Raw genomic sequence first — 27842 nt, 5'->3', positions numbered from 1 at the left:
TTGGCACACCCTCAGTGTTATTTTAAAATTCTCTTTAGACAATGCACCCTCTACCTGCCTCTCCCTTTCTGCCCTCAGGTCCCCCCTGGAGGGCCCAGACGCGCAGCTCCCAGCAATCCCCAGCTTGCCTCACGTTCCAAGCCACACTGGGCTCAGAGCTCCCTTGGCAAAGACCAGAATTCCCACAAACCACTGGGCACTCCTTCTCATCCCCTGCCCCCTTCCGAGAGTAGGCAGGTGACTGGCAGCGCTGGGTAAAATGGACACATTCTTTTCATTTCCTTCATTGCTTTTTTTTTTTTTTTCTGTTTGTAAGATAAACACTAAGTTTCTTTACTAAAATTTTTCCTTCATTAATAATGAAGTTATTTAGGGGCACCTGGGTGGCTCAGTCAGTTAAGCATCTGACTCTTGGTTTCAGCTCAGGTCATGATCTCGGGGCTCTTGGGTTCAAGCCCCACATCGGTTCTGTATTGACAGTGCAGAGCCTGCTTGGGATTCTCTCTCTCTCCCTCTCTCTCTGCCCATCCCCTGATAGCACTCTTTCTCAAAATAAATAAACTTTAAAATATAATGAAAACGTATAGCCTAAATAGAGTTATTTAAGGCTATACGTTTTCCACTGAACACAGCTGTAGCTATGTCCTGTAGAGTTGGGTATGAGGGATCTACCTTTGCAATGTTTTCTACATAACGTGTAACTTCACATTTGAGTTTCTCTTTGATCCAGTGGTTTTTAAATGAGAATTTGTCAGGGCGCCGTACACTTCTGGAATGGGGGCACTGAAGCCCAGCGAAGAGCCAGGCCAGTGCTCTGCCGCAAGGTCCTGCCTGCAGGGCGGCGGCACCGGCGACGACTCCGCGGAGAAGCCTCCAGGGCTGGGTTGCGGGGGGCGGAGCCAGGTTGGGGTAAGGGGCGGTCAGCCCCGTTGCCAGGAGGCGGAACCTGGACACAATGGGGTCTGAGAGTCGGGCCGGGAGGGGGCAGGCATCCGGGCACTCCACCTTGCCTTCCCCGCCGGGAGCCACGAGAGCAGGTTAGTGCATCAACTCTGGAGCCCCCTCTGGGCACCAGGTTCCCCACGTCGCCTCCTCACCCCAGTGTCTTGGCCGGATGCCCCTAAAATATCCCAGCCCCCCAGAACCCCAGGGAATTCCTTCCCCCCAGGATTGAGTCCAAACTTGGCGCGCTCACACACCCCTATTGGACTCACTTTGGGGGCTTGAAGCTCCGGCCCGGCCCCCCGCCGCCCCCCGCCGAGCCGGGAAAGCTCCGGTTTGTTTTCCCGGCGCCCGGGATACAGGATGGGCCCCACCCCCGGAGTCGGGAGGAGCTGGAGCGGAGAGGCGCGTTCGGCGCGAGTCCTGGGTGGAGGGGCCGGGGCCGCCACCTTCTGTCCACAGGTGCCGCGGGCCGTAAGCTCACCCCACCCTCGCGCGCCATGGGCTCGGACGTCTGGGTCGGCCCTTGGCGGCCGCACCGGCCCCGCGGCCCCATCGCAGCGCTCTACAGAGGCCCGGGGCCCAAGTACATGCTGCCACCGAACACCGGTACCGGCGTCGGGCGGGGGGTGGAGGGGCTACCGAGGCCTGTGCCGGCAAGGGGACGCCGTAACCCGGCTGCAGGGCGGAAGGGAGGGAAGTCTGTTGGAGGGAGGGATACGGTGCACTGTGCCCGGGGCGGGGAGCAGCGGGGGCCCGCGGTGACGCTGGGACGCTCCTTCAGGCTACATCCTGCACGACCCGTCGCGGCCCCGCGCCCCGGCGTTCTCCTTCGGCGCGCGCCTCCCCACGCAGCAGACTTCGTGCGGCCCCGGGCCCGGCCACCTGATTCCAGCTCGTATGACCGTGCGCGGCCCCGACGGCACCCCCGCCTACTCCATCTACGGCCGTCCGCGCCACGCAGCGTCCTTCCTCACTCCGGGACCCGGTCAGGACCCCTGGGACCCCGGGCTCCCCAGGGCAGAGCCGCCTCCGGGAAGGCCCACCCGGGAACCCCCTACCTGTGCCCCGACGCCCCCTCCCCGTGTACCCTAACACTCCAAAATCGGTACCTCCACATCTGGATCTCAACCCCAAGCCCCACCGGGCTTTGACAAACCGTGGCTCGGATTCACCTCAGTCCCAGGACCCCCAACCCGGGTCCCCACCAGGCCCCCAACCCGGTCCCGGTCCCGGTCCCGGCCCACACACCCGGTCCGCCCCGCAGGCAAGTACTTCCCAGAACGAGCTGGGAACGCGACGTACCCCAGTGCGCCTCGGCACACCATCGCCCCCCGAAACTGGGGCATCCACGCGGAGCCGCAGACCCCAGGTGAGACCAGAAAGGCCTATTCCAGCACCGTGGACCTTCCTATCGGTCCACGGCGGGGAGACCCTGGCCTGGCCAGGAAGACTCACCCCCGCCCCAGACCCCACCCCTTGCTGGCTCCTCCCCAGGCCCCGGGGCCTACACTGTGCCCTCGCTCTTGGGTCCGCGTGTCATCGGTAAAGTCTCGGCCCCAACTTACTCCATCTATGGCCGCAGCGCAGTGGGCAGCTGCTTCGAGGACCTCAGCAAGGTGGGAGAGGGGCTGCGGGACACGGCGCAGCGCGGGGTGCACCCGGCGGGCCACAGAGGGTCAGGAAGCAAGAGGTGAAGGCCAGTGCGCCCCCGCTGCCCTCCCACAGACCCCGGGTCCCTGCGCCTACCACGTGGTGAACACTGGGATCTACAAGCCTCGGGCCCCCCAGTTCTCGATGCTGGCGCGGAATTCACTCCCCCAGGACAACACCCTGAATCCGGGACCCGCAGCCTACAACGTGGACCAAGGGGTCTGGAGTCCCGGGTCAAGGGTCAGGGGAGAGGGGAGGAGGGTCGGAGTCCCGGGGTTCCCCGGCGCGGAGCTGGACGCCTGGCCCCGCGAGGTCAGCGCCGTCTCCTGGGTCCGCAGCACCGCAAGCCCGGCGGCTGGAGCTTCGGGATCCGGCATTCGGACCACCTGGCCCGGGTCCTGACCTACGCGGATGACTGACCCGCTGGGCGGGCGTGGCCCCACAAACTTTTGCTTAAAGCCTCCTGAGCCAGCAGCGTGTCCGCCCCTGTGTGTTCGCGGCGGGCGCGCGGGGCGCGGGGCGTGCGCGGCGGGACGCTGGGGTCCACGGGTCCCCGGAGCTCCGTGGGCGGACCGGCCCGGGAAGTCCCGGAAGGCGCGCGCCCGCAGGCCTTCCTGATTGGCCGAGACAGAAGGGCCTGGGGCGACCATTGGCCGAGAGTCCGCCTGTCCGGGAGGCCCCGCCCACCCGCCGTCCTGTGGCCGCCGGACGGCAAACCGCACCCGCCTGGAGTCTGGAGCAGGATGGGTGAGGGCCGCCGTACCGGACAGGTACAGGCCGGGGTCAGGCTGTGAGGCCGCCGAGTAGGAGCCAGACACGGAGACACGCACACGGGCACCACAGACACGGTACAGAGGGGGCGGACATGAGAGGGAGAGACCGGGACCAGGGTCGGGACAGGTGCACCTGCTGCAGAGACCCGGACACAGGGCGGCCGCAGGTTCCGGCGGTCTCGCACCCCGCAGGCTCGGAGCGATGGCGTCCTAGGGACCCACGGCCCAGGGGCGCCTGGTGACCTTTCAGGGGGAGGGAGCTCAAGCAACTCCCGGGTCTGACCCGCCTGAAGAGAGACGAAAGCCCCCTGAGCTAGGGGGACCTGCGGGGCTTCGTGTGCGCTGTGGAGGGGAGTGTGCAGGGCGCGCAAATCGGTGCGTGGGAACTTCTGGGCACCCCTAACCCTGAGGTCAGCCCGAGACCGCTTTCCCCTGGGGACGCCACAACTGTCCTGGGGACAGTGCCCCAGCACTGTCAGTGACCTCAAGATAACCCACCGCTGTGAGAACACCACGCCCCCCCCACCCCCGTGATGGCTACATCACCACCGTATTCCATGCCTAGAGGCCGTGCTAGTGGCCATGCCACTGGGAGGCATAGATCTGAAGAAGAAAGTGGTGCTGACCCAGGCCCCGGCCAAGTCTGGGCAGCAGCTGGAGCTGCCAGAGGCCTTCTGCCCGCAACTCATGAACAAAATTCTACAAGGGGAGTGGGTGACAAGGTCAGCCTGGACCTGGTACCTACCCGGCTGGCTATAGGCTACAAGGTTAGAAGATGCCTCCTCTCCAGACCAGAACGTCTGACCTCAAAGAGGTCAGTTAGCAGCATACAGGCAATCTCCAACTTCAAGCCTGACCTAGACAAAGTCCCCCAAAGATGGGGTCCAGGCTTCTCACCCCCAGGATGGAATTTAGGTTCCCCCCACCCCATCAGCCCCCCATAACAGGACCAAGTTCTCCAGCTCCCCCTTGGGTACCCCACTCAGGACTCCCAAGGGAAGAGCTGGGTACTCCTCTCTCTTGGTTCCCCAGACTTGTGCTCCTAGGGGTAGGTACTAGCCTCCTCCTCGTCACTCCCCATACCAAATCAAAACAATTTCTTTTCCATTCCCTCTCCACCAGCTGCACATACAACCACTTACTAAATGCTTAACTCCAGCTGAAGCCCTAACCAGGGAAAGTGAGAGAGAATGGTGGAGGTAGAGGAGGAGTAGGTGTGCAGGTGTACTCAGCATCCCTGCCCAGCAGGTACCAATGACCAACGGATGTGGTTTGAGGTACCCTGGTGGGGCAGGGAGGGGTGGGGCCGGGGAGGAAGCCCCGCCAATAAACTGGAGTCTATTCCTGGATTCACCCTCATCCAGAGTTAAGAGCAGGTACAGGTGGGCCACTGGTCATTGATCTAGGTTCTTGATGGTAATATTGGCCAGAATCTCTGAAGAATCACTGATAGGTCATTGATCAGGGTCACTAATGAGGATATTGAACAAAGTTATTTATGGGTCACTGATGGTCATTGAACTTTGGTCACATCATCAGTGAAACCTTGATTGGAGTCATTAATAGGGACTTGATAATAATCACCATTGGGCTCTCTGATCAATCCTTAATGGGCCACAGGACATTGGTCATTATACCTGATGGGTCAGACCAGTCATTAATGAGGAATTACCAGAATTGTTCAGAAGTTTCTGGTCATGGTCTTGGACACCTGTCATGGTTGCTGATGAATCCGTGATCAGGGTCAGTGAAGGGGGTCCCTGGAAGTCCTGATGCAGGGTAGTCTGGCCGGATGTAAGGGCTGCTGGAGGGAGTGGGCGCAGTCCTATGGGTCAGGGCAAGAAGCTGGTTCCTGTGGACGGACTCCTGTATGAAGCCAGAGTGAGTGTCAGTCTCCATCGACACCCTGCTAGTCATCACAGGTAACCCGACCTCAGACTCCAGGTCTACTTCCTGCATGTTAAAGACCCCTGACCTCTGACCCACACAGTCAGGGTCCTCTCATCAGGAGACCATGAGACTTCCCCCAATCACTGGTGATCTGAATAGACCCCAGGGTCAGCGTACCATCACAAGATCCCTGACCACCAACTCAGAAAGGTGACCTGACTGATGCACAACCCACCAAGCCCGTTGCAGGTACAACAGGGGACTTGATCCTCAACATTCAGGGTCTCTAAACCCTCATGACTGACCCAAGAGTCAGTATACCCCTGTGAGAAATAAGCCCACCGACCCACTCGAAGGAAGGACACAGAGACTCAGAGCACAGTGAAGCCAGGCTCTAATCAACGTTCTTGCAAGAGCGGTGTCTAAGGGACAGGCACACTCAGGGCGGTTACGGCAGGCAATTTATCTCCTAGCGTGAAGTCCCTCCCCTTGTTCTTCATTGGTGAGTACTACAGAGGTTACAGCCTTCCCCAGAGGTCGCCTCTGCCCACGGAAGGCACAAAGGAGTCTGGTTGGAACAAATGTACATTCCCTGAGGTGAGGCAGACTTCAGTTCTTTAGTGCACGCTAACTGCAAAGCCCAAGAAAATAAGGCCGCAAAAGGAGAGGGGAAGAACCAGGAAGTGAAGTGCCTAAGGGTTTGGGACTCCGGCGGGGGGGGGGGGGGGGGGGGAGGTTCATACATATTTCCAATAGGTTATAAACCTATTCTTAAGTAGACAGCACAACTTTTATTTGGTGTTTCTGAAAATGAATCATCTCACTTCTCACACGCCACATCTCCGAAAAAGCTCCAGACCCCTCTGCGTCACCACCCCCTCCATCCTCAGAAGATGGTGGACAGCCCATCCCCTCCAGTGGTGGGCTTGAAGTATTCCCTAGTCACACCCAGCAGCTGGCAAGAGTCCTGGGGAGCACCTGTGCCTGCTGGAGTTCGTGTGTCCTATGGGAATCCCAGTGTGGCTGTGGCCTGTTTGGGTAGGTCTTCTAACGTAAGCTCAACTTCCCCTGCATGACTCTGGCAGTCTGGTCCCATGTGCCTCTTGGGAGCTGGAGGACCGCCCGGCCCAGGGGCGCTTCGAGTGGATGCCCGGGAGCAGAGCCTGGACCTGGGCCTGGCTCCAGGCCTATGCTCCCGGACCCCCGCGCCCGGAGGAGGAGCTGCACGTGCCCGTGGACAGTGGGCGCCGGGAGACCTCCGTCCCTCCCCACCAACCCAGGCCCCTTCCCTTCTCCGAGTTCCCATCCCCTTTCCTTCCCCGAGCCCGGATTCTCACCCCTGGCCCCCCGCCTCCGGCCGGCACCGCGCAACTCATCCGGGCGCAGCCACGCGAGGCATCCACTCCGGCGGGAGGTGGAAGCTGAACTGTAGGTCGGCGTGGGCCGGGGGCTGGCCCTGCAGGGGTCGTCGTGCCCTCGGACCGCGCGCCCTTCGCCACCCCCTCGTCCTTTGCCGACCTCTTCCCGCCGCCGCCCGCGCACGCCGATCGACACACTGCGGAACAGACGGCCGCGGCGAAACCGCAGGAAGGCCGGCGAGACCGAGAGGAAGTGGGGGAAGTGGCTCCGAGGGAAGCCGGGCCGCCGCGGGACGGAGCGCGAAAGGGCGGAGGGAGACGCCCCGCCCAACTCTGCGCTGGGCCCGCCACCTTTTGCGCACGCGCGCAGAGAAGCAGGGCCTGGGGAGCGGGGACGTTCACACTTGTCTGCGCGTGCGCCATGCCCATGAGCGTGCGCGCTGGCGTTGAGCGCACCGGTAGCGCAGGAATCTGTCGACTCCGCTAGTGCAGCGTGGTTGAGTCTACAGCGGTGACGAGCTCTGGCAGAGCGGGGCTGTCCCCTGAGTCGCGGTACTTACGCCGGGTTCCGAGGAGACTGGGTCGTGCTCGGTGTGTGGCTCGGTGTCCAGCTTTCTGACCTTACAGGTGCGCGTCCGGGAGGGCGCCCTGGAGGTGGGGCTCCCAGAAAAAAGGAGCCCAGGAAGGCCACAGGCTGCCTTCGCTTGCCAGGCACATCGCGTGCACTGCTTAGAGCGCGTATGTAAAGAAGGAAGCTGGTGGAGAGAGGCTGTGGGACGTGCCAAAGGTCATCCAGCCCAGAGCGCAACCCCAGGAACCATCCGGAAGTGGGCGGAGACCAGAAGTCTGGGAATCCTGGCGAGGGTCTTCTCAGCAGCTGAACGAACAGGTGAGGGGGAGTCTTAAGGCCCCCACTTAGCAAATTTACAGGGGCTCCTGTGAGAAGGACACGGTGGACACCGAAGTTGGTGTCAGGATCCCGGCTGTGAATGGGGGGTGGGGACGCTCGTGACCAGTGGAAACCTCATTCCTCTCGGGGTGAGAGCACCAGGAAAGCTCGGCCTGGAGCGGCGTCGGTGGGTACTTGCCCGGGCTCCTTGTGGGCGGACCGGCATGGGTGCATAGGGCTGCTGCTGAGCGCGCGGGGGGGGGGGGGCACAGAGTTAAAGTGGTGAAAGGCTGGCAGCCCGCAGGAGGGCTGGAGGAGCCCATCTTTGGGGGTTAAAGGCAGAGACTCGGCCACCTCCTTTCAAGAAATGGGTTTATTGCAAAACGACACACATGCTCAGGAGCCCAGGCAAGGCATGCACTTGGAATGCTTCCCATCAGCTGACCCGGTGAGGTGTGGAGTGCTTCCCCGGGCCATAGAGCTGCAGGCACAGGACCGGGGTGGGAGGAGACAGACTGAGCCTCTCCAGCTAAAGGACAGGAGTGACAAGCATGGGCATTTGAGAACACCTTTCATAGGGGAGGCAGTCCTGAGCACTAGGTGGGCAGCTGTGAGCTGCCGTGCAGCCTTGGTCCTTCAGATGGTGGCAAGTCTCCCCAGAGCCAACGGGGGCTGACCCAGGAGGCGGAGGCAACCGCAGGCTCCTGACACCTGTGCTCTTTCCTAGGAGCGTCAGGTCCATGCTGCTGCTGGTTCTGGCACCCAAGGCTTGGCACAGGCTCTCTCATCTGAAGCCCCCAGCCCTCGTTTGGACCCCGGGAGGCAAGGCCGGACATGTGAGGTGTCGGCTCCTGTCAAGGCAGGGCCCTGGAGACACAGGCAGGCCGAGCGGGCCCCAGGGCCCTGGGCTTGGAACTAGGCTGTTGATCACCGCCTTGTTTGGGGCTGGGCTGGGTGGGGCCTGGCTGGCTGCCAGGGCTGAGAAGGAGCAGCGGCGGCAGCAACAGCGGACAGAGGCCCTGCGCCAGGCGGCTGTGGGCCAGGGGGACTTCAGCCTGCTGGACCACCAGGGACGGGCTCGCTGCAAAGCCGACTTCCGGGGTCAGTGGGTGCTGATGTACTTTGGGTTCACTCACTGCCCCGACATCTGCCCAGACGAGCTGGAGAAGTTGGTGCAGGTGGTACAGCAGCTGGAGGCTGAGCCCGGCCTGCCCCCGGTGCAGCCTGTCTTCATTACTGTGGACCCCGAGCGGGACACTGTCGCAGCCATGGCCCGCTACGTACAGGACTTCCACCCACGGTTGCTGGGCCTGACCGGTTCTGCTGAGCAGGTGGCCCAAGTGAGCCGCAGCTACCGCGTGTACTACAGCGCGGGCCCCAAGGACGAGGACCAGGATTACATCGTGGACCACTCCATTGCCATCTACCTGCTCAGCCCTGACGGCCTCTTCACAGACTACTACAGCCGGGCCAGATCAGCAGAGCAGATCGCAGACAGCGTGAGGCGCCACATGGCTGCCTTCCGCAGCGTCCTGCACTGAACCAGGTCATTAAAAAGGGTGTGATGGAGCTGTGTGCCTGTGGTCTGCGTCGTCGGTGGCCCCAGGAGGCCACGGCAGGGAAGCGCAGCCCTTTGCCTGCATAGCGCAGGAGTGTTTTTTAAGACTAAGTGGGATGGCAACACCATTTTATTGGGCTGGGCCAGCCAGGAAACAAGGGTCGAGTGAGCAGACGCGATGCCCAGCACCCACGGGGGACGGAGCTCCAGAGCCCACCCGTCAGCGTCAAGGCTCCCCACTCAAGGCTGGGCCATGGAGGGGGCAGCGTAAGTCTGGAAGCGCTTGTGGGCCCGCTGGTGGGTGAGTAGTCTCAGGGACATGGTGTCCACAGCTGCCTCCAGCCCCGGCTGCTGGGTGATCTCCACTGTGTGGTCGTTGGCCTACAGGGATAAGGTGTCAGCAGAGTCGGGGACCGCTTCCCTCCCAGGCTCCCCAGGCCACTCACCAGCTGCAGGGAGGCCAACATGGAGCGACACACCTCGAAGGCAGGTTGGCCAGCTACTAGCTCCGCAAAGGGACACCACTGGTTGAGCTGGCTGAACCTTGAGACCACCTGGTCCCCATAGGTGTGGATGTCAAAGGGCACGTGCTGTTCCTGCAAGAAAGAGGGGCAAGATCCCGGGGCAAAACCCAGGCCGGCGGCAGGGGAGTCCCTAGCTGTCAGTCAGGGCTTGGCCCAACCCCTCCCTCACCTGCTCCTGGAGCAGCGGCTGGATGGTGTCCTCCCAGTGCCTGATGCGCTCACTCAGCTCCGTCTCCTGCACAAACTTCTGAGACGTGGCGATGAAGAGCTCCTAGGGCGGGACCAGGAGCTGCCACCTTCTGTGCAGGAGCCCCGCACCCAGCGCCCCGACCTGCTCTGACTGGGACCTACCACATTCCTGCGGACCAGCTCCTCATAGCTCAGGGATGCCGGCACGGCCTCTGTTTCTGGGAAAGGGGCAGCTATGAGCTTCTGTGGCCACGGGCCACACCCCTTCCCCCTCCACTGTCCTCAGGGGCCCGGAGTGGCCCCCCCAGCCAGCAGCTCACTCTCAGACCTACCCAGGTCTGCGGCTTCCCCACGCTTTGCCTCCTGAGGCTCTGCATACTCCTCAGGCTCTAGAAAGTCATCTGTTGGCAGACAGAGAAGCCCAGGAGGAGGCAGGTTGGCTGGCAGCGGATGCTGAGCCCCCACCCCGGCCCAGCCCAGTAGGCTCCCACCTGCCGCCCCCAGATCCTCCAGGGAATCCTCCAGGCGGTCCTCTTCCACAGGCCACAGCCCCTCCTCAGGCCTCGGCAGCCACCGCTCCGCCATCTGTGTGCAGACAGCATCTATGAGGCACACTGCTGTCTCCCACCTGGGACCACGTGGGCTCCAGACAGTGGCCAGTACTTGCCTCCCTCCTCTGCAGCTTCCGGAGGGTCTCCAGCTGCTCCTTCACGTGCTTCCAGTACAGGACTTCCATGTCTACACACAAAGCCCTTGTAAGAGGGGCTCCCACGCCCTGCCCAACCCCCCTCCCCAGTCCACCTAGAGCCTTGGGTGCCCCCAGGCCGAGGGGAGGCAGGCACTCAGCAGAGTGCGCACATGACCCTGACCTCACCTGCAAAGGACGGGCCCTTTCGCCGGGGCCTCCTGCTGTCAGCGTGCTCGGCATCTTCGAGAGAATTTGGTCAGTAGGAACCGAGCCAAGTCCCCATGAGCTGCACGCAGACCCTCCTGCCCTGGCCCGGCCCCACCACACCCACTCACAAGCAGCCAGGTACCACTGGTGGAAGTCCTGCAGCTTGGCGACACCCTTCCTCTTGCGCTTCTGTCCTGGAACCTCCTCCACACAGGGAGGCACAGAGTAGGGCCTACCTGGGGGCAAATGGCTACGTCTCAGTGCACAACTAAAGGCCCTGGGGCGGATGATGGTACCCACAAGCCCGAGGAGCAAGTGCAGACCGCACTAGGCAGCACAGCCCCCACCCTCATCTACCACTAGTGCTCCGGAGAACCCAGCCACAGGTGCCCGAGTGAAGGTGTCCCTCCACCCAATTACCTTTCTTGAAGGGCTTGGCGTCCAGGGAGTCAAAGGGGTCCAGGCTCTGCCAGGGGTCTGGGGTCTCCTGAGCAAAGAGTACAAGCAGACCCTGGGGTGGGAGCAGGGGATGTACATCTTCCCCCCAGAAGTCCAGACACAGAGAAGGGCTGGCCACATTCAATCCAGGACCCAAGGGTGACCCACCAGAGAGAGAGGTTCCCCAGAGCAGCAGAAGAGGGGATTCGATTTCTGGGGCAAGGAAGATTCCTTGCAAAAGAGAGCCAGCACAAAGGGCCTCCAGCTAGGAGCCCAGGCATCCGGAGCTCTGAAAGCTAGCAGGAGTGAGGGGTGGGCAGCAGAGCCCCAAAGCACATCCTCCTTGCCGGGGAGGGTCTGAGCCCCACTAACCCTCACCTTCAGCAGGGACATAGGCTCCCGTCGCTCCCGCAGCACACACCTGCTGGGCTGGGCAGCACTCTGCAAAGAAACAGCCCCAGGGATGCCTCTCCACTCCTCCACCCAAGGCTGGGGCACCCCCGTAGTCTGCTCTAGGGTCGGACATCAAGAACCCTGCAGAAGGACCCTCTTAAGGAAAACAAACACTCTAGGAAAAATTTTAGAACACACAAACTAGTAAACTAGTAAAATGGGGTACTGTTTTTTTCCTTTAAAAAATACCAAAAAAGAAAAAAAAGACTGCAATAAACATCCATGTATGTACCAATCAAAATTAACAAACATTAACGTTTTTCTTGTATGTATCAGGATTTTTGTTCTAATAAAAAGATTTTGGAGCTCCAGGCAGGAACACAAAGCCAACCCTCAGGGGTGGAAGGGGCAGGGACAGCCTCCAAAGCCCATCCCCTCCCACCAGCCTGATCTCGGGAGTCAGCCTGGGAGACCAGCTGCCATCCTAGGTGGCATGACCACAGGGCTCAGACCCTTGAACCCTAGGCCACCTCTCTAAGGAGCAGCAGCTATTCTGATCAGAAAGAGGAAAGATGTAGAAGGCACCACCCGAAAGGGCTGGGTGCAAGGACCAGAGGCAAAGCCCCCGGGCCCACCTATCCCACCGGAGTGTGGGGCCTTCGCAGGCCTCGCAGGGCCCCCACCTGCTGCGGGCTCCTGGCCTCCTGGGGCTCTGGAGGGACGGCGGGGGCCATGGGCTCAGGGAGCTCCACTGCCCCATCTGCGTCCTCATCCTCATCCCCACCTCCAGGCAGCGGGCCTTCCGGAGAGGTACCTGGGCAGGGGAGCAAGAGACCGGTCAGCCCCGAGAAGCCCAAGGCCAGACAGCAGATGGGAGGCTGGCCTTGGCCAACACCCCGGAGAGCCTGCAAGGCCGATTCCCTCACTCAGCCCCACTCATTAGACCCGGAGTGGTATGACCACGCCTCTCGCCATGCCACGGTTTCATTTGGCTCGTTTTACCAATTTTCCTCCTGAAAGGCTGCCATCCATGTGTGCCCAGGGCGAGGTCCAAACCTCACAGGCCCAAGAACAGTCAGAGGGCAGTCACGAGACCAAGACAGCACAGTGAGGCCAAGGTGGGGAGGGAGGCCCAGGTCCAGGTGCAAAGAAGCCAGGCTTCGTTGCTCCCCACACCTCACCCCTGGGGCGGCGGAGCATGGCCCCATGCGGAGCCCCATCTCCCCACCCCAACCCCACAAGTCCACCGTGGTGCTCTCTTCTCACCTGGCTCCTGGGAGGCGCTGAGCGCAGGGACGGAACTGCACACACAGACTTCCATTGGCTGCTCCTCAGCCCCCTCAGCCTCTGCGAAAGATGGGGGACTGGACAGGGTCAGCCCAGCCCCTCCCTCCAGGAGGCCCCTCCCTCCAGGAGGCCCCTCCCAGGGGCCCAGCAGAGCCAGGGCAGGGGAAGGAAAGCAGAGACCCGTCTCAGGACTCGGGCACCCCGGGGCCGAGCCAGCTATGGGCAAAGGGGGCAGAGGGGATGTGGCCTGGCAGACCTATCCTCACAGCAGGCACCCGGGGAGGGAGGCAGGACCAGAGCTGGCAGGCACAGGGGACCTGACAGGGGGTCCAGCCCAGAAGTCCCTTCCTTCCCACCCAGCCCCCACATCCAAGCCCTCACCCTTCTGGTTCCTTGGCAGCAGTGTCTCCGTTGGGGGTATGCCCACCGGCTCCAACATGAAGGCTCCTCTGGGGTGGGCGGTGCATGTGTTCATCCTAAAATCCTTCCGGCTGGCCAGGACCTCCCCCTGACAGCTGTGCTGGCAGAAACACAGCCACTGCAGAGACCCTTCCCAAGCAGCCCTCTCCCCTTATCTGATTCCCCTCAGACAAGCTGAGGCCAGTACCTGTACAGGGGGCTAACATTCTTCTCCATCTCATCAGGGGCCACAAGGGCCATGGGCAGGAGAGGGACGATGAGGATCTCCTGCGTGGAGGCCAAGAGTGGGTGAGCCACAGGCCCCACGGGCTCCATGTGGGAAACCGTACGGGAGGACACCTTCCAACACCCCCATCAGCTAAAGGCAGCCCCACAGAGGGAGGGGGACTCACACGGGGAGGCAGGTCGTTCCTCAGATCCACATTAGCACGGGAGTCAGGGAGGTCATCTAGCGACAGGAACTGTGGGGAGACACAGCTCAGGAGCAGCGCCTGGCAAGCGCACAGCAGGCAGTGGCCACGCACCCGATAGATCTCACCTGGTCGTCTGCCTCCTGGGGGGCCTCGGAACTGGCGTCCCCATCCGCCCCCTGTTCCCGCACTGAGGACAGCTGCTTGGCCCGCCTGAGGGAGAATCAGTGCATGGGTGTCTGGGAGGCTGCAGGCAGGGCAGACACTCAGGCCTCCACCTGCTGGCTCAGACCACCAGTACTCACTTCTTGCCAGAGATGAAATCGAGAGCCTGGTAGACCAGCGAGTACAGGTACTCCACCTGTGACCAGAAGCAGACGGTGAGGACGCGGAAAGGAGCAGCCTACCAGAGACGCAGAGACGAGCGTGTGCACAGAGAAGCCCACCGTCCCCTCGAAACCCTCCGGCACAAGTCCCGCCCACATGGCTGCTAGAGTGGCCTCTCCAATCAAACGAGCACGTCTTATCGGTTGTGGTTCTCTCCTCGTCCTCCGTCCCCACGCTGCATGCAGCCACAGGAACGGCCGTCGTCACCCAGCTCTGACCGTCTTCAGTCCCTGCACGCCGGCCTGCGTGCGGCCCCCCGGCCCATCGCTGTGCTGCTCCTGCCCGACACCCGCAGCAGCTCCTTCCCGCCCTGCCCGCAGGCTCGGGCCACCACCGCCCCATCTCCGGAAGCCCGTGAGTCCCTGCCTGCCCCGTCACAGGGTTAACGGTCAGGATTTCCGAGAGGCTGACCAGCAGGGCGTGTGTGTACCACCTCTGGGTCTTTCCCTCTGGGATGACACCACCCCAGAGCACACACAACCCCTCTTCTTGGCCCTGCTTTTTTTTTTTTTTTTTTTTTTTTTTTTTAATGCAACAAACGTTCATTGCGCTTCTCTTATGTACGGGGCTCTGCACTAGACACTGGACACAATGGTGAGCACAAGAGGTGGTGCCCCCTCATCACAGGGGCCCCATTTATTAGGACCAATAAGCACTACCCGTTTCAAGTGTTTGTTCACATACAGGATTGTGTTCGTGCTTCTTCCCGTCTAGTCTGTCTGAATTAGGTGTCACTGCTGTTCCCGTTTTATAGAATAAACCAAGAGAAAGTCGCCTGGATCAGGGGTATGTCTGGGATTTGTACCCAGGGATGCATGATTCTCACTGCCACTAGCCACGTGTGAGTCAACCAATTTTAAATTCAAGTTAACTGCAAGTAAAACTCAGAATTGCTCAGTCACACCGGCCACCTTTCAAGGCCTCCGTCGTCACGTGTGGCAAGTACTTACCGTCTTTGACAGCACAGGTCACAGACCATGTCCATCATTTCAGGAAGTCCTGCTGGGCAGTGCTCGTCTAGAGCTCGCACTCCCCCCCACCTCCCAGACTTCGTCAACGTTTCACTACACTTGCTTTACCACACTTCTCTCCGTCTGTCACCTCACGTTTTATGCTTTCAAAGTCACTTGCAGACATTCCTTCTCAGGACAAATACAGGATGTAGGAATCTGACGTAACCAGCGAAATCTTAAACTGTCTTAATACCTTATGGTGCCCAGAGATAAATCCGTGTCCTGTGCATTAGAACTGAATGTAGATGGCTCACTGCCCTTCTCTAGTTTGGACCCCATTATCAAGTTCCTGAACACAGTTCTGAACTCTTACGTTTTGTCTTTCTCCCACCCACTACACCGCCAATTCTGAGTCCGCTCAATTCTGAGCACTCTTCCTTGCTCCCCCCTAGGGGATGGCTACGCACTGCTGGAGGAAAAGGGCGCAAACGTGCCCCTGCAGACAGCAAGGTGCGCGGACCGTCTGTGCCTTCTGTCAGTCTGTCGTTTGCATTCCCCTCAGCAAGCATTGTGAACTTTCACCAAATTTCCTACGTAGTAGCTGATTCTTAACAGCTGACTTATATTCTCCATTACGAAAACTGGGGCCCTTGGCAGGAGCTCCCCCAATGCCTGTGTCCAACTTCTGTGCATCAATACTGACTTCCTCCTCCAGAATCCTGAGATGAGGTGCCTTTTCTTTTTTTCAAGGCAGGCTTGTCAATCCATGGTCCTGACCCATTCCTCAACTATCTCTTCTGGGATTCTGTTGCATCCGCCGCCCCACCCCCAGCCTTCAGCGCTGGCTGTCACTGATACCTGCCCCCTGCCCAGTTCTGATTTCACCAGTGCAGGTGGTGTCCAGGAGCTGGGCATGAGATGGACCACAGCCTGAACGGAGGACTGCTGCTTTCCTCGGTCCCCCCTTCCAGTGACCTCTCCCCCAAAGGGGTCACGTCATGTCTCCACACCTCTCCCCACCCCACAGTCTGGTCCTTCTCTCCCTAAAACCCCTGGTGACCTTCCAGGATACCCACTGGACACCTGAAAACCTTTCCGGTGTGGGTCAATTCACTGAACTCAACATTTTGGGTCTTACGGTCTTCTTTCTTCCTCCTTAAAATTCTCTACTGCTCTGTCTTCCGGGACACTGTCTTGGTTTACCTTTCTCTCACTTTTCCTTCTTGTGGGCACTTCCTAAACACTGGTTTTCTCAGGATGCTCGCTTCATCCTGCTTTTCCTCTTATTCTACATGGGGTTCTGGACGATTGGACTACTGACAGTTTGGACTGGATCATTCTTTGCTGCGTGGGGCTCTCCTGTATACCACTGGATGTTTAGCATTAGCAGCAGGCCCTGCAGTTATAAATCCAAGACTGTTCCTCAGTTATAATTGTTCAATTATAAATCCAAGCTGTATTAAAAGGTGCTGAGGAAGAGGGACACAGGAGGTGCTGGCGAGGAAGGTAAGAGACAGGGGTGAGCCTGCCATCTGCCCCAGCAAGACAGTCAGGCTCAGTCCCACCAGACGCTGCAATGGCAAGAGCAGCAGCCAGATGGGCCCACCTTCTTACTGTAGACACAGGCAGAGCCCTGGATCAGCAGCGCTGCCTCAATGAAGTTCATGGTGGTTTTTCCTTCATCAAAAGAAATGCAGATCTGGTCCAGCTGCAAAACACAACACCAGGGCGTTGGGAAGCCGAAACCTGGGTACGCTTCTCCCCAAGAGCTCACCCAGCGCCCCTGCCTCCTCCCGGCACTCTGGCTCTGCTTGGAGTGAGGAGGCGGGCCTTTGTGATTTCTCCTACCTCCTGTAACCTCTCAGACCTACTAGTTTAGAAAAGGAAGGCCCCTGGAGTGTATCAGCCACAAACGGCCAGAGCTGCACGGGAGTCTCTCCCTGGAGACGCTCCGCACTGAGCCCATCTAAGTCAAGGCACAAGTTGGAGACAGCATCGGGCGGGAAGATCCCTCACCCTGCGAGAAGGAAAGGGGAACCTCAGGGGTGGGGAAGACAGAGACAAAACTCTGGGCCTCAATCCTTTGAGCAGAAACAAAGGAAACACTTACAAGTGAGTCCCCCCTCCTTCCTCTGCAACCCCTAACCTCCCGAGCCCCAGCTCCTATCACCCCTTGAATGTCAGTGTCCACGGACCACATGCCAACAAGTCCCAGACCCATCTGCGGCAACACTCTCCCCTAAGCTGCGGGACTGTGCTTAGAGCAACCCCAACGCATCCAAATGTCCCCAAACTTTTTCTCTCCATGCTGAAGCCAGGGCTCCCCAGAACCTGGCCCTTCTCCTGCACGTCTCTCAGCAAACAGCACTTTGAAGCCCAACATGTTTTTTCAAGTTCTGCCTTTGCTTTCCACGTGCCTAGGACACCTGCCCCCAGCTGTGCCCCGTGTGAACCCAGCAGTGTGGCTCGGACGCCTGGCTCGGACGCCAGGGACTTCTCCCTCCCTGTAGGGCAACTGCAGCCTTTACCTCACGGCCTGACGCTGGTGTCCAGTAAATGTCTCATGAACGAACCAAGTGCTGACATCAGAGCTAAGCCTGAAAGACACACTCCCCAGGCAGATGAAAGGAAAGGCCTTTTAGGAAGAGCAACCACTCCCACAAAGGCAGTTAGCTGACCCGGGAGTCCACTATTTAGGAAAATGAGTATCACGCAAACATGTCCAAAGCACAGGGCGTGTTGGGGAGCAAGGTCAGACGTTAGACACTATGGAGAGGGAGTCTAGGAGGACACCACCCAGGGACCACCTCTACCAGTTCCTGAAGGATAGAGGGAGTTTTTCAGGTCAGTGAAACATGAGAGTCTGACAGAGTGCAAACATTCTGGAAATAAGTGAAGGGCTTTCCCTGAAAGGAGGGACTATGAAGCAGAGGGTAGCCGGGCCACCCAGGCCCTCTTCTTCTCAGCCTAGGCTGGCTCACCCACTCCCAGGACCTCACACTCCATCCACTTTCTAACAACTCCCAAATGCATGCTCCAGATTGAACCTCCCATCTAAGCCTAAATCCATATGTCCAGCTGCCTTCTTCAAACACTATTTGGATGTCTTAACCAAAATTTGTATGAGACGGGCCCACACTGAACTCTCGATATCCCCCCCCAACCACCCGTCCAAAAACCCGCAAGTCTCAGCTCCTTCCTGTCTTCTCTCATTTTCCCTATTCAACCTATGCCAAGTTCCCTGCCAATTCCATGCTCCACTTCGACTAAACTGTCTGCTCCTCTCCACAGTGGCTGTGGCTCTTGCTCAGCCGGCCCCACCTCTTGCCTGGCCCTCGGCACTAACTGGGCTCTCCCCCCGCCTTCACTCCCTTCCAGCCTACTCTTGACAAGCCAGCGCTTGTCTGCAGACACAAGGCAGAATTACCTCACTCCACTCAGAACCCTAATGGCTTTCTGTCACTCTCAGGGAAAAAAACCCAAATCGCAAACAGAGCCTCGCAGGCTGACCAGCTTCCCTCTGCAGCTACCCACCCTCCCCTGCTCGCTGCACGGCAGTCACACAGGGCTACCTCTCCAGGTCCCCCATGGAGCCAAGCACTTTCCCACCTCACAACCTCGGAACCTATCTTCTCTCCACGTGGAACATTCTTCAGCTCATTTGGACTCGGCAACTCCTTTCATCCCAAACAAAGTTCAGTCCCCCACATAAACTCTTCGTGGAGCCCTCAACTTTTCTTTTGAACCTCTCATGTTTGTGATTGCACAAAGACACAGTGACAAGGACAGTGGCCTCTGCTCTGCCACCTATTAGGACTGTGAACCTATCTCTTAACCTCCCTGTAGAACTAATACCTGTTCCAACAACCCTATGTCGTTACTTCCTCAGGATCCATTCTCCTACAAGGGTGAAGTAGGGACTACTGTTTGCTTGCCACTATTTTCTTAGGATTTCACAAGATTCTTGGCATACAGCAGACACTCAACAACAACAAACAAAAAAATAAATGGATGAAAGAGCCTGGGTGGCTCAGTCAGTTAAGTGTCCGACTCTCAGTTTCAGTTCAGGTCATGATCTCCCAGTTCCTGAGTTCGAGCCCCAAATGGTGCTCTGCGAGAGTAGCAACGTGATAAGATGTGTTTAAAAAAAAAAAAAAAAAAGAACTTTCTGGTAGCTGCATGGAAAAGGAAAGGAGGAGAAAGACGAAACAAGAAGCAGGGAATCAGGACTTTAAAGGGCAGAGAAGGTCTGGAACAGCAAACAAAAGCAGGAAGGGAGCTGACCAAGGCAGGAAGTAGATCTACCAAGCATCCCCAGGCACCCTGACCAATGTGGAAACCTGAATTCACAGTAGCCCCACCCAGCACAATTCTCTGCATTTTCTCAGCAGTCCAGGTGTCCAAGCAGAGAAGGTAGATCAGTAGATCAAGTATTCATCCAACAAACACTTATTCTATGCCCCCTACTATAAGCAATGCCCCCTACTATATGCTGGGCATTCTATTATTATTATGCAAAGGGAACAGAGTATACACATGGTTCCTGCCCTAGCAGAGTTAAACAAGTGAACAAGTTAAAGAAGAGCTTGTGATAAACATCCTAAAGAACATAAAGTACTGTGACAACTATCTTAAACAGGCTGCTCACCTGACGTTTAACCTGAGACATAGAGGATAAGAGGTGGTTAATCATAAAAATAAATGGGTGAAGAATATTCCCCAGTGGGAACAGAAAATACAAAGACCCTCAGTCAGGAATGAGCTCCAGGGGCACCTGGCTGGCTCAGTCGGTAGAGCATGCAACTCCTGATCTCAGGGTCCTGAGATTGAGCCCAGGTTTGGTGTAGAGATAACTAAAAAATAATAATAAAATAAATAAAGTTCCTTATTAAAAAAAAAAGGGGGTGGAGGGCACCTGGCTGGCTCAGTCGGTTGAGTGTCTGCTGTTAGCACAGAGCCTGCTTCGGATCCTCAGTGGCCCTCTCTCTCTGCCCCTTCCCTGCTGGTTCTCTATCTCCAATTAAATAAATAAACTTAAAAATAAATAAATAAGCCCCAGTGTTGTAGGTTGATTGGCTCTAAAGAACAGGTGGAGAGGAGCTCAAGATGAGGCTACAACAGTCAGCAAGGCCAGATTCGGAAAAGGAGGTTTGCGCTTTAGCACAGAAGCCTCTGAGGCGCCACTGCAGTCACACTTGCTACTGGATGGAGCGTGAATCGGATGGGGCCAAAAAAAGCTGTTACAGAGCCTAGGAAGGAAGCTTTTACATGAATCTGAGCCAGGTATAAAACAGATGAATTCAAGGGAAATTCTGGTGGTGCAACTGACAGAATTCACCGAGTTTCACTAAAACAGCTTTTAGTTCTCACCTTTTGTTGAACAGTAGTGCTATTTAGCAAGATCAGGAAGACCGCGATTAGGGCAAAAAAATCTAAAGCTCCACTTTAATGTATTAAATCTGAGATGCTTGGGGCACCTGGGTGGCTCAGTTAAGTGTCTGACTCTCAGTTTCAGTTCAGGTCACGATCTCCCAGTTCCTGAGTTTGAGCCCCAAATGGTGCTCTGTGCCGACAGCACAGAGCCTGCTTGAGTTCTCTCTCCCTCTCTCTCTGCCCCTACCCTGCTCTCAAAATAAGTAAACATTAAAAAAAAAAAAAAAAAAAAAACTGAGATGCTTCTGTGGACTAAGAGGAATGTCAAAGGTAAGCAGCTGGATATACAAAATAAATTCAGAAAAAAAGATCTGCTGGGGGGCCAGGGAGGGCTCAGTTGGTTGAGCATCTCATGGCATAATCCCAGGGTCTTGTGACTGAGCAAAAAGTCAGGCTCCATGCTGAGTGTGGAGCCTGCCTAACATTCTTTCTCTTTCTCTTTCTCTCTCCCCCTCTGCTTTTCCCCCCACCTCGTGCTGTCTAAAAAGAAAAAAAAAAAAAAAAAAAAGAAAGAAAAAAGATCTGGGATGAAGACATAAATCTGAGAGTTGTCCTCATACAGGTGATATTTAAAATCAGGGAAACAAGTGAGATTATTTGAGATACAGAAGATGGCCCAGGCCCTGCCCAGAGAAGCTAAACACTTAAGAGATTGGATAGCAAAGAAATAGTAAGCAAATAACATGGGGACAAAAAATCAGAGCACGTAAACCTGTATCCAAAAAGGAGTGGTCAGCCCAACAAATGCTGCTGAACTGAATAAGGTGACACTTCTAGCGTCCCTTGAATTTGCCAGGATAGACGTCACTGTTGATCGCAGTCCAAGTGAGCTGCAATGTGAAAGCGAAGTACAGAAATGGAGCAGACAGCACATTAACAAGGACTAGACTCGGCTGTCAAGTAAATAAAGACCAAATGCTGACGAGTAGAACATGACAGTAGCTTGAAACTGGTTTCAGAACCCAAGATAAGAAACTCTCTTTCACCGTGATCCAGCTGTCTCAAATACCCAAACACGCACATAAATTCTAGTCTATTCTGTTACATTACAGAAAAATGCTTGTCACCACCCATGAAATCCATTTCACGGCTCTGGAACAGGTAGCGACCTGTGATGACAACTCCAGGCTAATTTAATAAGGGATGACTTCCAGAGGCAGACATGGATTTGGAAAAAAAGAAACGAGCCTGAGGACAGCGCCAGACGGACACAGACGAGGAGGCGGGGCGGGGCCGCCCAGCAGCCCCCCGCCCGCCGCCCCGCCCCGCGCCACTCCCCGGGACGGCACTCACCTCCTCTAGATATTCTCCCAGCTGGGCCGCCACGTCCACCTCCCAGTTCTTAGTGAGGTCGCGGATGGGCTGCAGTAGATGGGCGAAGCGCGCCTCCACGTCCTCCATGTCCGGAAGGGGCCGGGGCGGCCCGGGGACCGCAGGGCCGTCTTCGAGGGGAGCCAGCGTCCTCAGCCCGCCACTAGTTCTGGCGCCATTTTGCTGTTCCCGCCCAGGGTAAGGACGTAGCGCGTGACGCCGCGCGCACATCTATGACGCACGCGGCCGCAGCGGGCGAGAGCGAACCCCGACGCCGCGCTGCTGGAGCGCGCCGGAAGGGCCGCAGTTGGTGCTGGAGGCGGGGTCGGCGGGGCGGGGCCGGCGGGGCGGGGCGGGGCGGGGCGGGGCGGGGCCGGGCGTGCCCGGGGGCTGTTCTCCGGCCGGCCGCGTCGCGGACATGGCGGGCTCCCGGCTCCCGCGACAGCTCTTCCTTCAGGGCGTGGCCGCCGTCTTCATGTTCGCGTTCGCGTCCCTCTACACGCAGATCCCGGGTGAGGGCGCCGAGGGTGGGACACCTCCCGGCCCGCGCCCTGCGTCCCCTCCTCTCTCCGCCCGACACTCCGCTGACTGGGGGAGGGAGTAACGTCCAGGCCTCGGTGCCTGGGGTAGGGGCTTCGGTTCATGTCCTGCGGGCTGCGGCGGGGCTTGGGGAGGTTTGAGGGTGTGCAGGTTCTGACTTGGCGCCGGGGCAGAATTCTGAGGGGCGTGGGCGCCGACCTGGTGGGGCAGTTAGGAGATATGACCTGGAAGAGAGGAGAACTCTCTCCGTTGGGCGGGAGGTCCTGAGTTGGGAATTCCGGTAGACCTTCTGGGGCCTGACCTGGGAGGGGTTGGAGATCAGGTTCTCACCCGGTTGCAAGAGTCTCCAGGTCCTGACCTAGGTTGGGGGAAGGGTGGGTCCTGTGGGCCCAGACTGGTGGAGGGTGTCTAGCCTTGGGGGACAGTGTCCGGGCTCTGGCCCTGATGTGCACTCCCACAGGCCTGTATGGTGCCGAGGGCATCCTACCTGCGCGGAAGACGCTGAGGCCACAGGGCAAGGGGCGCTGGCAGCAGCTGTGGGAGACCCCGACCCTGCTGTGGGAGGCTCCGCAGCTCGGGCTAGACACCACGCAGGGCCTGGAGCTGCTGAGCCTGCTGGGCACCCTGCTGGCCCTGGGTGCGCTGCTGCTGCGCCAGCTGCGCACCCTCCTCGTCTACCTGCTGCTCTGGGCTGCCTACCTGTCGGCCTACCAGGCAAGTGGGGGCTGCCTGCTGCCCGCTCCCCCCCCCCCCCACCACTGGGACCCATGTCACCAACTCTCTCCAGCCCTGTCCACCCTCCCGCTCACCCCTGTCTCTGCCTTGCCTGCCTCTGCAGACACCCGCCCCCCCCCCCCCCCCCCGCCGCCTCCCTGACAACCCTTCTCCCTGCAGGTGGGCCAGGTGTTTCTTTATTTCCAGTGGTGAGTGACTCCTGGGTGTGGGGCTGCAGGGGATGGGGTGGAGCAGGATATGTTTGCCTCTCCAGGGAGGACCCTCTGAGGGGAACAGCCTTGATGGGGAGGGGCCCTTTGTGCTGTTCCTTCTTCCCATAGGGATTCCCTACTGCTGGAGACTGGCTTCCTGGCCGTGCTGGTGGCCCCCCTGAGACCGCGCCACCACCATAAGCAGGCCCCCCAGGGCGGGCTGGCAGGGGCCTTGCCCCACGAAGACCTCCCCTTCTGGCTGGTCCGCTGGCTGCTGTTTCGCCTCATGTTTGCCTCGGGTGTGGTCAAGCTCACCAGCCGTTGCCCCGCTTGGTGGGGGCTTACTGGTAAGGGTCCCATCCTGGACTTTGGGGCAGTCTTGGGGGTTCTGCCCAGCCCTGACCACCCATTTATCACCTGCAGCACTCACCTACCACTACGAGACACAGTGCCTGCCCACACCTGCCTCCTGGTTCACCCACCACCTGCCCGTCTGGCTGCACAAACTATGTGTGGTGGCTACCTTCCTCATTGAGATCGCAGTGCCCCCTCTGTTCTTCGCCCCTGTTCGCCGCCTGCGTTTGGCAGCTTTCTACTCTCAGGTGGGTGGGGACCTCAGCCATCAGGAAAGTAGGATGTGGCCTTCTTCAGCACTGCCCAGCGGGTCCCATTGGGATCGGGTGGCTGTTGCAAGCAGTCCGGAAGGCCCGGTGGGTGGAGGGACAGGCTAATCCAGGATGTAAAGGCATGCCTGTGGGGCGAGGCTGTGGCGTCCCTAGAAGACGCCAGTGAGGTCAGCAGAGGCAGGTGCAGAAGGGTTGCACGAGGCATGCTGAGCTGGGGTTTCTTCCAGGTGGTGGGAGCTATGGAAGGTATGAGCAGGGGGTAGAGGACAGTGGAGTGAGAACATAACACAGGCCCGGGGATGATGGGGGCGGGGGGGAATGCCTGCAGGAGAGACCTAGGCACAGGGTGCAGCGGGGCTTGAAGCAGGCTCTGAAGGGCCAGGAAGGGGGTGGGCCTCAGGAACTCTCAGTGCAAACCCTCCCCCAGGTTTTGTTGCAAGTCCTCATTATCATCACTGGCAACTATAACTTCTTCAACCTGCTCACGCTGGTGCTCACCACCGCTCTTCTGGATGATGGGCACCTGACTGCTACACCTGGCAACAGCCACTGCAAAAAGACAGCCAGTTGTGAGTGTCAGCTTGTCCCAGACGGTCAGACACTCTCAGCCCAACCACCCACCAGCAAGTTTCTTTCCCTCCACCACCCCCCAAGTGACCCCTGCTCTAGTTCCGCCCCAGCCCAAGACTATGACTGTCTTGCTCAACAGCCTGGCCCAGGACGCTGCTGGCTGTGCTGTCTCTGCTCTTGGAATTCACCATCTACGGGCTGCTAGCCTATGGTACCGTGCACTACTTCGGCCTGGAAGTTGACTGGGAGCAGCATGCTGTCCACTCCAGAACCAGTGAGTGCCAGCTGGGGGGACCAGAGGGCAGAGCTGGACCGTCCCTCCTCACACCCCTTTCCCTCTGCAGCTTTTACCTTCCACCAGTTTTCCCAGTGGCTGAAAATGGTGACCCTGCCCACCATGTGGCTGGGGGTGGCCTCCCTCACCTGGGAACTGCTGACTGCCCTCTGGAGGTACGTGGCCCGAGGGGGTGGGGCAGAACTGCACAGGGCAGGCCTGACAGCACTTGGGTCCCCCGCCCCCCAGGTGGACCCAGGTGCGAGGGTGGCCGAGGAGGCTCTGCACTGCAGTCCAGCTGCTCATCTTCGGCACTGCCACGGTGGCCTTGTTTGTGATCAGCCTGGTGGGTAGCACTCGGGGAGGAGGGTGGGGTCCGGAGGGGCAGCACTGAGCCTCGCCCACCTGCCTCTAGGTGCCGTACTCCTACATGGAACCCTCAACCCACGGGCGACTCTGGACTGGGGCCCACCGCCTGTTTGGCACCGTAGAGCACCTACAGCTGGCTAACTCCTACGGCCTCTTCCGCCGGATGACCGGTCTGGGTGGGCGGCCCGAAGTGGTGCTGGAGGGCAGCTATGACGGGCACCGCTGGGTGGTAAATGCTCCCGCGGGCCCCACGCGACAGGGAGGGACCTGCAGAGGGCAGGGGGAGGGTCCATCCAGTCCAGCGAGTTGTGCTAACCTGCTCTGCCGGGCAGGAGATCGAGTTCATGTACAAGCCCGGGAACGTGAGCCGGCCACCCCCCATCGTGGCGCCCCACCAGCCCCGCCTCGACTGGCAGATGTGGTTCGCAGCCTTGGGCCCACACTCTCACAGCCCCTGGTTCACGGGCCTGGTCCTGCGCCTGCTGCAGGGCAAGGAGCCTGGTGAGACCCCGTGGGGAGTTGGGGGTGGCTCATGGGAAGGGTAGGGTCTGGTGGGGGCAGGGTGTGTGTGAAGGGGAGGGTGGGGCCGAGAGAACATTGGCTGTGCTGAGCCCACTCCCTGGCAGTGATCCGCCTCATCCAGAACGACGTGACTAAGTACCCCTTCCACAAGCAGCCACCCACCTACTTGCGGGCCCAGCGCTACAAGTACTGGTTCTCACATCCTGGGGAGCAGAGGTAAGGCCAGGGTGCCCAGTGGGAAGCTGGGGCCTGAGCTCAGGCAGCCCCTGAACGTCCCGCCCTGTTGCAGCCAGTGGTGGCGACGCCAGTGGGTAGAGGAATTCTTCCCACCAGTGTCCTTGGGGGACCCAACGCTGGACATGCTGCTCAGACAGTTTGGCCTTCAGGTGGGAAGGCGTTAGGGAGGGGGAAGTGGCAGGGGTGACCCTCCCCCACAGGAGTGGTCCCCATGGACCTTCCTCAATCCTACACCCACAGGACAAGAGCCCACCCCGAGCCCGCAGCTCCAGCAACACCCTGGCCCAGGCCCTCCACTGGGTCCGGAGACAGCTGTCTCCCCTGGAGCCTTCCACCCTGCTCTGGGGGCTCCTCGCCGCAGTGGGGGCCATCAGGGTCGTGCAGGCCCTGCATTCAAGGCCTCATTCCCCCCGGTCTTCCCCTCCGGGGAAGGAGGAGAAGCACAGGCCAGCCCCAAAGAAGGACTCTGGAGCTGCCACCAAACGAGCTGCCCCAGCCCCTGACAACTGTACGAGCAGTTCCCAGTCTCCAGGGAGGAAAAAATAGCTGCATCTGTCAGCCACACGTCCGGAGAGGGTCAGGGTCCCCAGCACGTCTCTGGCCTTCTGCCACAGGACACGATCCAGCCAGCGTGCCTTAGCCAACTGCCGTGACAGATGCAGGATGGGGTGCCATCCTCCGGGGGGGGCTCTGGCTTCCCTGCTGCGCGGAGGGCCCACTCCCCAGACACACACCAACCGTGCCCTCCCCACGCCATCTCCTGGCCTTGACCCACGAGGCAGGCATGTGACCCAGCTCAAGGTCTTTGCCGGGACATTGTACCAGGGCTGGGGAAGCCCTTTCCCTCTGTAGGGATCCAAGCCTGATGCCCCAGCCACAGCTCCTGCGCCAGAGGGTCTGAGGCTGACTTGCTGGGGCATCGAGGGAGAGGGAAGACAGTCCTGAGACTCCTGCCATTTGGGTCCAGGAACCAATAAAGGTGTCTCTGTGCTTGACCACGCGTCGGATGCTTCCTTCCCACTTTGGAGTCCTGAGGACAGCGAACCTGCCCCTACCTCTGGTAGTGGACACAGCTCGTGCTGTCCAGCTGATAGCTGGCCTGGCTTTGCGGATGCCTTCATTCTCCCGCCCTCAACGCTCCCCTCTGTGAAACAAACATAAGCACACGCTCGGGCGCGGCCTGGCCGACCTATCCGCTCCACGCGTCAAGTCTGCGAGGCCAGTGGCACAATGTAGGGCCTGGAGGCATCCAAGGGCCTGAGAACTCACCAGAACCTGGGCCCTGCTTTCTTTGCTTGTCCTGCTTCCTCATCTCAGGGAATGGCTGAAGGGTCAGAGCCCTGGACCTCCCTTGGGCAGGGGTGAAGGAAGGACAGGCGGGAGGGGCAGGGCGGGCACCACCGGCACGGCACCAGGTCAGGGAGGTGTTGAGTAGCATTCAGCAGAACGAAAACCCATCACGCCTCGGGCAGAGTGGCACAGGGTGTGGGTGGGGAGAGGAAGGAGGAGGCCCTGGGTCAAGGGCAGAGGAGGGAGAACGCATCTGACCACCCAGGAAGACAAATGTGGAAGCAGGTATTGAGGACAACACTCAGGTTTCTGTTTGGGGTTCTGTGGTCAGTCAGGAGGTCCCCGCCCTCCATGAGAACTTGTAGCCCAGCTGGCCCGGACTCTGTCCTCAGCCCCCACCTCTCATGCTCTGGTCCCATGGATACCTAGTCAGCCCCCAGTGTGCTCAGCTCCCTCCCCCATGTCACGGAGCCCCCTCTTTGATTTGAACACAACCCATGCTCAGCCTGTGCCCACAGCCACGCGTGGTTTACATGGACCTGTGACCTGTGTTTTCAGGTGCCTTCAAAGGTGCTCTTACATGCAGATTAAATGATCTATAAATTGATTTTTGCCTGAAGACAGTAAAGTATTTAAAATTTTAAAACCTGGGGGCACCTGGGTGGCTCAATCTGTTAAGCATCTGACTTCGGCTCATGGTTCATGAGTTTAAGCCCCACGTCAGGCTCTGTGCCGACAGCTCAGAGCATGGAGGCTGCTTCAGATTCTGTCTCCCTATCTCTGCC

General features: G+C 59.0%; 4 protein-coding genes across 10 annotated transcripts; 3 read left to right on the top strand and 1 right to left on the bottom strand.

Moving 5' to 3' along the window:
* Positions 1-818: 818 nt before the first annotated feature.
* ODF3B (outer dense fiber of sperm tails 3B) lies at positions 819-5865 on the top strand. Of its 2 annotated transcripts, XM_027070344.2 has the most exons (7): positions 824-1037; positions 1405-1551; positions 1727-1930; positions 2210-2314; positions 2440-2561; positions 2671-2814; positions 2934-5865. In XM_027070344.2, exons 1-7 carry the CDS (start codon positions 956-958, stop codon positions 3012-3014), a joined length of 885 nt encoding a protein of 294 aa, XP_026926145.1. In that variant the 5' UTR covers positions 824-955; the 3' UTR covers positions 3015-5865. The 2 variants fall into 2 exon arrangements, with proteins under 2 accessions (XP_026926144.1, XP_026926145.1); XM_027070343.2 differs by having other exon boundaries at positions 819-1037; positions 2671-5865.
* Positions 5866-7036: 1171 nt separating this feature from the next.
* Positions 7037-9074, top strand: LOC106987642 (protein SCO2 homolog, mitochondrial). 2 transcript variants are annotated; one of them, XM_015085932.3, is made up of 2 exons: positions 7037-7505; positions 8233-9074. In XM_015085932.3, exon 2 carries the CDS (start codon positions 8246-8248, stop codon positions 9044-9046), a length of 801 nt encoding a protein of 266 aa, XP_014941418.1. In that variant the 5' UTR covers positions 7037-7505; positions 8233-8245; the 3' UTR covers positions 9047-9074. The 2 variants fall into 2 exon arrangements, with proteins under 2 accessions (XP_014941418.1, XP_053055575.1); XM_053199600.1 differs by lacking the exon at positions 7037-7505 and adding an exon at positions 7513-7692.
* A 101-nt stretch (positions 9075-9175) lies between these two features.
* On the bottom strand, positions 9176-21933 carry NCAPH2 (non-SMC condensin II complex subunit H2). Of its 4 annotated transcripts, none has more exons than XM_027070347.2 (20): positions 21686-21933; positions 16566-16667; positions 13925-13980; positions 13748-13832; positions 13602-13670; positions 13397-13476; positions 13171-13304; positions 12769-12849; positions 12186-12316; positions 11488-11550; positions 11092-11158; positions 10800-10907; positions 10651-10704; positions 10444-10514; positions 10268-10361; positions 10109-10177; positions 9939-9994; positions 9757-9858; positions 9510-9659; positions 9176-9444 (listed from the first exon to the last, which is right to left on the bottom strand). In XM_027070347.2, the coding sequence occupies exons 1-20, from the start codon at positions 21791-21793 to the stop codon at positions 9304-9306; spliced, it is 1821 nt and encodes a 606-aa protein (XP_026926148.1). In that variant the 5' UTR covers positions 21794-21933; the 3' UTR covers positions 9176-9303. The 4 variants fall into 4 exon arrangements, with proteins under 4 accessions (XP_026926148.1, XP_026926149.1, XP_026926151.1 ...); XM_027070348.2 differs by having other exon boundaries at positions 9939-9991; positions 21686-21926; XM_027070350.2 differs by lacking the exon at positions 11488-11550 and having other exon boundaries at positions 21686-21926.
* A 123-nt stretch (positions 21934-22056) lies between these two features.
* Positions 22057-26762, top strand: LMF2 (lipase maturation factor 2). 2 transcript variants are annotated; one of them, XM_027070346.2, is made up of 14 exons: positions 22057-22215; positions 22704-22957; positions 23138-23166; positions 23299-23516; positions 23593-23771; positions 24223-24364; positions 24505-24639; positions 24710-24815; positions 24889-24985; positions 25055-25237; positions 25341-25509; positions 25685-25746; positions 25820-25916; positions 26008-26762. In XM_027070346.2, exons 1-14 carry the CDS (start codon positions 22122-22124, stop codon positions 26268-26270), a joined length of 2028 nt encoding a protein of 675 aa, XP_026926147.2. In that variant the 5' UTR covers positions 22057-22121; the 3' UTR covers positions 26271-26762. The 2 variants fall into 2 exon arrangements, with proteins under 2 accessions (XP_026926147.2, XP_026926146.2); XM_027070345.2 differs by having other exon boundaries at positions 25635-25746.
* Positions 26763-27842: the final 1080 nt, after the last annotated feature.

The sequence above is a fragment of the Acinonyx jubatus genome, chromosome B4, assembly GCF_027475565.1.
Source record: "Acinonyx jubatus isolate Ajub_Pintada_27869175 chromosome B4, VMU_Ajub_asm_v1.0, whole genome shotgun sequence".
Lineage (NCBI taxonomy): Eukaryota > Metazoa > Chordata > Mammalia > Carnivora > Felidae > Acinonyx > Acinonyx jubatus.
This window is presented reverse-complemented; position numbering and strand designations above follow the sequence as displayed.